The following is an 8,605-nucleotide window of genomic DNA, read 5'->3' as shown; positions in this document are numbered from 1 at the left end:
GCCAGCCCAGGGAATACTACACTTTGGATTCTATCTTGTTCCTGCTCAATAATGTGCACCTTTCACATCCTGTTTATGTCCGACGTGCTGCGGTAAGTAAATCAAAGTAGCATTTAAGTGTATGAATTTGGCTGGGGAAAGGGAAAAAGAAGTGAAAACAAAGTGATCAAATGACAGTCCCTGTCGAGCTGGAATATTTTTCTTGATAATTAGTTTCCTAACATATCCCTTCAATCTACCAGGTTGGACTTAAAACAAGAGTCTGTCACACAAGTATTAACAGTAATGGGAGCATTTCTTTTCACTTTGTATGGTCACAGTTGTCTCCAGCGGTATTTCAGGAGAACTTTTGTCCATCTGCTCTCTGTTGTGCAGTCCCAATTTAGATGATCCTTTAGTGCCCAAGATTGCAAGGATCTACAAAACAGAGAAAAGTTCAGCAGAACAGCTTTGGAGTGGGCTTGGAAGTATGCAATTTAATTTAATTCAAGAAATTATTGGGTAAACTGTACAAGTAATGATAGGGGAACTGTGAAAGAGAAAGTCCCTTTGATTTCCAATTGATTTCTATGAGCCCATGTTTCATCTTCCCCTATATCACATGGTTACCTGATACAGCAGTGCTGCGTGTTGTACATACTCGGAAAGACAAAATTGAAATACATGATTTCTGTGTACCAACATTGACTCCTGGCAAAGAAGTGTGTGTGTGTTAAAAGCTAATTCTTAATCTTACTTCCAGATTTGAAGTGAAGGAGCAGACAACGTGTTTCATGTTGTGTAGTGGAACATCCTCTAGGAAGTAGTTGTATTTTCAAGGTTGATGGTTCCTTTTGGGAGGCAGGACAGGTGTTCCTGTCTTTGTGAGAATGAGTGATTTTTCAGTAAAAGTGAAAAGCCCTGAGCAAGAGGGAGTTCTGAGGGGGTAACAGTTTAATGTCAAGTCTGCTATCTTTTCAGACTGAAAATATTCCTGTGGTAAGAAGACCTGATAGGAAAGACCTGCTTGCATACCTAAATGGTGAAACATGTGAGTGATGCTTTCTTTTAACTCAGCACATTGTGCATGCTACTGCTTCCTATTTATGACACAAGTGAAGCGTAGGAGGCTAACAATGGTCAGTTAGCAGCTTAAGTGAATATGTTCAAGTTTCTTGAAGTTAGGATGTCTTTTAAGTTCAGAATAAAATGAAAAAAGAACTATTTTTGTGGTGCTTAGGAAGGAGCTGCGTTCCTACATCCTTTGGGAAATAGCTGTGTGTTAGAGTGCTTAGTGTTTGTGTTTTTCTGTCTCTAGACTCTGGGAAAATTTTGGTGGTGCATTGATCATGGTGCAATAAGGTGTGGGATAAAATGTTCAGTGTAGTGAAATACATCAAATCACTGCTTTGTCAGTCTGGCAGATTTGCCTACTATTCCATCATCTTAATTTTTTGTTAACAATAGTCAGGGAGAAGAGGTTTCTCTGATGAGAAGATAAATACGGCTTGCTTTTGTAAGGGGCTCTGTTTGGCAGGTGGTCTGACAATTTCAAGTATAGTGGAATATGAGATTATTTCTGTTATATAAGCAGTGAACCATTTTTTATATAAGTATATTTTGAAGAGACTAACATGTTGTCTTTATTCCCCAAACTAAACAAACTAGTAGATCTTGATACCAGGTTATAAAGTAATTATCTTTGTGACTTTGTTTTCTTTTATGTGGTACATGCTGATCATAGAATCACTGACTAATTTGTGTTGGACCACAGGAGGTCATCTGGTTCAACCCCCTTTTCAAAGAAAGGCCAGCTTTCTAACTTCATATTCAGTCAGGTTCTGAATATCTCCAGTGCCAGTGTTTGACCACCTTTGGTACCTAATATGTAGTTAGGATTTCCCTTGTTCCAATTTATCTTCTTCCTTTTATACTGAAATACTTTTGCAAGTCTTGTACTTCAATATTCTGTTTCATTACAGCAACCTCATCGAGCATAGACAGAAGTGCTCCGCTTGAAATTGGTCTTCAACGGTCTACTCAAGGTACAGTTCAACAAGAAAATAACTTTGATGGTTATTTTGAGTCTACTACAATCTTGCATTCTTAATGTTCTGTTTTTCTTTTAGTTAAAAGAGCAGCAGATGAAATATTGGCAGAAGCAAAGAAACCAAGAATAGAGGTAATGAGAGTACCTGTCATTGCTACACATTGGGGGTGGTGACAAATTACAGTATTTATCTGTTTTTGTAGCAGTTCAGTTGGGCTACCTGTCTCCTGGGCACACACAGTACTTCTGCTCATGTGAACATGAACTGGAAGGAGGTAGAACTTCAGCCTCTGATTTAAACTTGAAATTTTAGTTGCTAGATGTATGTTGTAGTATGAGAGGGGAAAGCTTGACCACATATCTGTAGGTATCTGTTGTTATAACCTAAGAGCTATGGGATGGGAATAAGAGTGCTATTTAATGACTTCCTACAGTTATTTGCCATCCATGAGTTGGCATTTTAACTAAATGCCAGTCTTACCTGTATCAATGGATTGTTTGTTTTACTTGCTAATTGAGTTCCTTCATATGGGAGCAGTATATGAAACTGTCCCTGTGATTACTATTTTGTGAAGCTATGTCTTAGGTAAATAATATAACACTGTATTTTCACAAGTGCCTTTTGAATAGAAGCAATACATCTAGTTATTACACACACGTGTAGTTATTACACACAGCTTTACAGTAATACAGACACTGTATTACTTAGCCCTGATTTTAAAATCTGACTTGCTGGTTTTCTAAGTATTTGTTTTTAAACTATGCTCATCCAGATGTCTCCTCTGAGTTAATATAAATCTGTCTGTATCTGTATTCAGAGTACTAAGGCTTTGGATTTATTCTTAGAAGAAGAATTATCACAATACATAAATTCCCTATTCAAGAAAAGAATTTGAACGTTGTGCTCACCTACATAATCATAAAACCTTTTTGCATTCTTAATGGCATATAAGCAGGTGATTACTGTGAGGTGATCTTTAGGTTTTTGTACTCTATTACCATTTGTGGTTGTGACGCCACTATGTTTTGAAACTGTAGATCTTTGCCATCGTAATTTGCAGAAATAGAATTCTGCATATGAGCCTAATGAGCTTATGGCCCTCTTCGTTTCTTTCCTTGCTGCTCCAGCAGCTCCGAGTCTGTAAAGTCTGTTTTAAATTACTTAGACATCATGTGGTGTAGAGATTCCAGGTCTTTTCTGATACATGGACATGACTGGTTTTGCTGTGCTTGATCCTTTCCAAACAGCCTTTAGCAATAGGACAGGCTTGATACTGATAGAAGTTTTGTGGGGAAATAAGAGATTGAACACAAGGGGTACCACCATTAAGCAGCTGAAAATATGGCATAAAGTAACATGTCTCTACTACTTTCTCAAATTAGACATCTGTCTCAATCCTGGTTTGAGTAACTAGAGACTTCCTTACTCTTGACTTACTGCTTTTTTAACATTTCTGTTCCGAGCGGTTCTTTTCTTTAAAAATGTCACTGGTTAAATGTATATGCAAATGTAAGTGTCCAGTAAATGTGCCTTAAATATGTGTACGTATATATATATTTTCCTACCTGAATGTGTGCATTGTTTGCCAGCTGTATGTTCTTGGACTGATTTTTCTATTGTTCTCAATTGTTGTCTGAGCAAAGCTCTTTATCAGGGAAGGGTAGTTTCCTTTTCATTATTCTGATTATACTTTGTGTTTCTTGAGAGGGAGTTTCTAATAGCTGTACAGTTAATGCTAGTGCACAGATCACAAATAATTGGAAATGAAGATTCATGTAAAAAATCAATTCTGAATAACTTTAATTCTAGATGTGTTTATTTTTTTCTGAAGAGAATGCACAAACAATTAAACATTACTGTTGCTGCTAGGATGAAGAGTGTGTGCGCCTTGACAAGGAGCGATTGGCAGCTCGGTTGGAAGGACATAAAGAAGGTATCGTGCAAACGGAGCAGATCAGGTAGGAATATTTTTTTCTTATGGATAATGCTTAATTAAAGGACTAATAACACTTCTTGTGCTGTTCAAGGCAACAGTTTTACACCTGTCCAACAGTTCTCTGTGGAAGTTTCTCTGCCTTAGGTGCTATCATTAGTAATGTCTGAGGAGGCAGAACTTCTTGCCTGTTCAGACTCTTTTTTAGTGGAAGTTCAGATGTCATGGCAGGAGATTTGGTCTGTCTTCAGATGAGAGCAGACAGTTGTCTCTGTCATTTCTGCTTTCTTTTGCTGTGGTGTTTATCAAAGCAGTCAAATACAACATGCAGAATTGCAAGTCGAAGCTGATTATCTCTTTCTTTTAAAGAAAAATATCCTGTATGGAGGAATATCTTGCGTGCAAGAGGAGGAAAACTCTGTAAGAACAGATCAAAGGCAAACACAACCTCTGTTTGACTCCCTACAGAGGAGAGCTTCATGCCTCTAGTAGGCTATCAGAGGATAGTGTACTAGTCATTGCCATAAGTAGTAATCGGTATTCAAGTGCTTGAAAACTTGCATGTCCCCTTTTCACTTCCATTATATTCATCCAGAATTTTGCAAAGAATGACAGCTAGTTTTGAGTGTTATACCATATCTTCTCAAAGCCAAGCAGAGAGGAAATGAAATTTGTGCAAGATGTTGTTTATACTAAGGATCTTGGCTTAGTACGATACCACACTCTTAATAGTTTGTTTTCAAATACCTGAGTTCAGGAGTCTTAATGTAAAGTTAAAGTTGGAGTCATGTATCAGTATGAATTAATGTCCTACTTTGTCTGGATTGGATTTTGCAGGTAAGTAGTTTGACTTGATAGATCAGCTGTATTCCTGAGAAATTTCTCTCTTGAGCATAAACGATACTGTGAATGCTTGTCTGTCCTTTACTGCGATTAAACTTAAGTGTTAGCCTTGCAACAGTAAGTATAGCGAAGTTGAGGCATTTGTAGAATCCATAATTGCACCTAACCACATGAAAAAAAATACATACTTTGAATGTTTTCTTCCTCTCTGTCTCTTTCATAGGTGTACTTAAAGGGAAACTGGGGTGGGGGAAGAAAATCTGTTTGTCACACCTGACCTAAGAATCAGAAGGTCTAAGGATCAAAAAAATCAAAAGGCATGCTACAGTGAGGATTACAGAGTATTATTAGTAAATAGTAATTACTTAATTACTTTGTATTCTGTTTTTACACAGTGGTTTTTGGTTTGTTTTTTTGTAACAGTGAATGTAAAAGATGGCCCTTTAAAAAAAAAAAAGTCAAAATAGCTTTACAGGCAGCAAGTTTGAACTCTGCTTGTCACTGTTGTTACTTTAACAGCAACACAAAAAATGTTCCCTTTCCAATAGCCTAGTTACAACCAGTATTGTATTAATTTTTCAATGTAATCTCAGAAAAATCACATCCAAGTGTATTGGTTATGTGCAGTTAGGATTGTGTGGTTCAGTCAGGTTTTTTTTTTGCTTCAGCTCACTGTTTGGCAAAAATAGGTAAAAATGTTGGACTCCTGGACTGAACTGAGCTACCTCAAACACAGATTAATGTTGGCAAAGTAACTACCATCTGTTGTTTGTTTGGCCTACATGCTCTGAAAAGGTAACATGTCTCCCAAGTTGCGAAGTTCATGTAACAGCACCTTAGCTGAAATTTAGATTAATGTTTTAAAAGGCTTGGCACAGCCAGGGATTTATTGACTGGACACAAAATTGTAATCCACTAAAAGTAAGGGGGAGCTAAATTCAGATGGTGGTGTGAATGGATGTGTTAGTCCTGATGCTTGATGTCTGTAATCTTAGTTAGAGGCTTTGGTTGGTTTTTGTGCTAAAACTGGGATGGAGTCTTTTGTCAGAAGTTTGATTCTCATGTCCAAACCAGCAATGCCAAACTCATGTGATCTTAAAATACATGTAAGGTGACTGTTTTGTAATGTATAGCATAGCCACAGACTTCATGCAGGATGAAGTTACTCATTCCCAGTTCATTCAGAAGAATTGTTTGTGCAATTATTCAGTCTCTCCTTTGATTTTTTTGCTCATTTAGGTCCTTGTCTGAAGCCATGTCAGTGGAAAAAATTGCTGCTATCAAAGCAAAAATCATGGCGAAGAAAAGATCCACTATCAAAACTGATCTGGATGATGACATAACTGCTCTTAAACAGAGAAGTTTTGTTGATGCTGAAGTGGATGTAACCAGAGATATTGTCAGCAGGGAGAGAGTATGGAGGACAAGAACTACAATCTTGCAAAGCACAGGCAAGGTAATGCTCTGGATACCAAGCTGGTTTTATTATCTAAGTGACAAATCACATTTTCTATTTTCTGTAGTGCTAGTTTGTTAACTGTAGGTGACTTGGGAGATTTTGCTCAGTGTTTGTCCTGTGTTCAGCTGTAACAGTTATTTTTCTCCTTCTTAGTAGCTGGTTCAGTGCTGTGTTTTTGTTTTTTGTCTTTAGTCTGAGAACAATGCTGATTAACACACCAATGTTTTTAATCGTTGCTAAGTAATGCATACCCCCATCAAGAACTTCTCAGTCTCTCATGCTCTGCCAGTGAGGAGGGGCACAAGAAGCCAGGAGGAAGCAGAGACAGGACACCTGACCCAAACTGGCCAAAGGGGTATTCCATACCACAGCAGGTCATGCCCAGTATAGAAACTGGGGGGAGTTACCTGGAAGGCCCAGATCACTGCTCCAGTCGGGCTGGGTATTGGTTGGTGGGTGGTGAGCAATTGTATTCTCTCCCCTTGTTATTTTCCTTATCATTATTATTATTTGTTGTAGTAGTGGGTTTATGTTATGCTTTAGTTACTGGACTGTTCTTATCTCAGCCCGTGGGATTTACATTCTTTTGATTCTCCTCCCTATCCCCCGGGGGGCCTGGGAGAGGGTAGAAGAGGGAGAGCGAGCCATCAGCTGTGTGGTTCTGAGTTACCAGCTGGGCTTAAACCACAACAGTGTTCTATGTAAAGGCAGGCTTGGTGGGCTGTTGACAAAAGAGTTTGTTCTTACCTCATTACAGTAAGCCTAAAATGTATCTCAAAAAACTTGCTTCAGCCATTTAAAAGATGCCAAGTACTTGCTTACTTCTTAAACAAAACTGGCTCCAGCCCTAGATTTGGGAAGGCTTTATAAAAAAGGTTTGAAACAGACCCTCAGTGGGGAGTAACTGACAGAAGTAGCAACATGTGTGTAAGTCCAAAGGCTGCTAAGCCATGGAAAATGCCAAAGTAGTAGGCAGAGAAAATGTTAAAATGAACAAAACGAGGAAGCGTTACCATGAGGAGACTTTTTGGTGTATTTTTGTCCCTTCATGCTCCTTTAATCCAGGTCTTTAGCCGCACTTGGTTATGTGCTATCCAGAACATGGTTGCAAACACAGCTGACAGCTTCTTTTCTTTGGACAGTTAGGATTGTTTTATTGCAGTGATACTTGGCATTAGATTTTTTCATGTCAATTTCTAAAAGATTGCAAAAGTCTGATTTCCTGAGGTTATTATCAAATTGTATCCTTTTGCCTTCACTTCTTTAAGTACTGTCACAGGAAAATAATGTTTAGAAGTAAATGACGTCCCAGTTTTCATTTGTCTTACTTTTAACAGTACTAATTTTTTCAACTTGGTCTCACAGCATTAGTGGTAGAATAATTTCATCTATGATTTATGGGGTAATTACTAGGTATGTGGCATGTACCTGAGTGCTGCATGCCGAGTGGGTTTTGCTGCTTTGAGTCTGAGATATGTAGCAAACTCAGTGCCAAACTGTTGATAAAAGCATTCAGTATTTTAGTCATTGGAAATGTTTGTACTGCAGGAATCTGGGTAGCTTTTCCTTTAGTGATTCATTCATGGCATTCATAATGTTACTTGTCTTCAAAGAGAAACTTGCAAAGATACTAGGGGAAGAGTTGATTGTTTTATTGTAGTATCCTCGTAGTAATGGTGAGATGAGTTAGTGATTTAAAGCAAAACCTAACTTTGGAGAGAAAGACAAGAAATGAGATCAAGTTTGGTCTTGGACTTGCAGTATGCAGTTACTTTGACAGCCTGATGAATGTGATAGGCAGAATAGCAAGTGTTTATTTTTGTTTGTGCAGGATTGCAGGAGCACTCTTGATAGAATGGGCAGAAATCATTGAATGTTAATGTTTTTGGTTTTGAACAGTTAACAATGTGAGTAAGTAGATGAGGAAACATCACTTGTTACTCAGGGTATGATTTATCCCAGAACAGCTCAGGGTTTTTTGTTTGTAGGTTGATTGGTTGGGAGGGTTTTTTGTTTAGTGTGTATGTGGTAGCGTGGTGGTGGTTTTTTGTGTTCTGTTCTTGTGGGGGTTTTGTTAGTGTTTTGGTTTTGTTTTTAGGACCTTTGTGCAGGACTTCTCAAAAGTTACGAAGCTCAGATATGTTCTCTCAGGCAGATCATTCCTTATGTTTGTTTGGAGAATTCTGGTCAGGGAAGCATGATACCCCTCTACAAATGCTGTTCTGACTTTTCCGTATGATACTTGAATTGCTGATGTGCCTGATAAGTCTTTTTATTGTAAATTTTCACTTGCTGGTTGGTGCAGATTGATCTGCAGTCTCTTGAATCCTCCTAGAATGT

At 38.1% G+C, this 8,605-nt stretch overlaps 1 protein-coding gene across 1 annotated transcript in view; it reads left to right on the top strand.

Annotated features, from left to right (window-relative positions):
• The window catches only part of CDC73 (cell division cycle 73), a gene marked incomplete at its 5' end in the record, with an annotated part of 107,634 nt that overhangs the window by 4,942 nt on the left and 94,087 nt on the right, over positions 1-8,605 (top strand). Inside the window, 6 exons of the mRNA XM_010023080.1 lie at positions 6-92; positions 961-1,030; positions 1,962-2,024; positions 2,109-2,161; positions 3,900-3,988; positions 6,046-6,262. Coding sequence (XP_010021382.1) covers positions 6-92; positions 961-1,030; positions 1,962-2,024; positions 2,109-2,161; positions 3,900-3,988; positions 6,046-6,262 — 579 coding nt within the window. The remainder of the gene's footprint in view (positions 1-5; positions 93-960; positions 1,031-1,961; positions 2,025-2,108; positions 2,162-3,899; positions 3,989-6,045; positions 6,263-8,605) is intronic.

This window comes from Nestor notabilis, unplaced genomic scaffold, assembly GCF_000696875.1.
Source record: "Nestor notabilis isolate BGI_N333 unplaced genomic scaffold, ASM69687v1 scaffold4341, whole genome shotgun sequence".
Classification (NCBI taxonomy): domain Eukaryota; kingdom Metazoa; phylum Chordata; class Aves; order Psittaciformes; family Psittacidae; genus Nestor; species Nestor notabilis.
The sequence above is the reverse complement of the archived record's forward strand: the minus strand, read 5'-3'. Positions and strand labels throughout refer to the sequence as shown.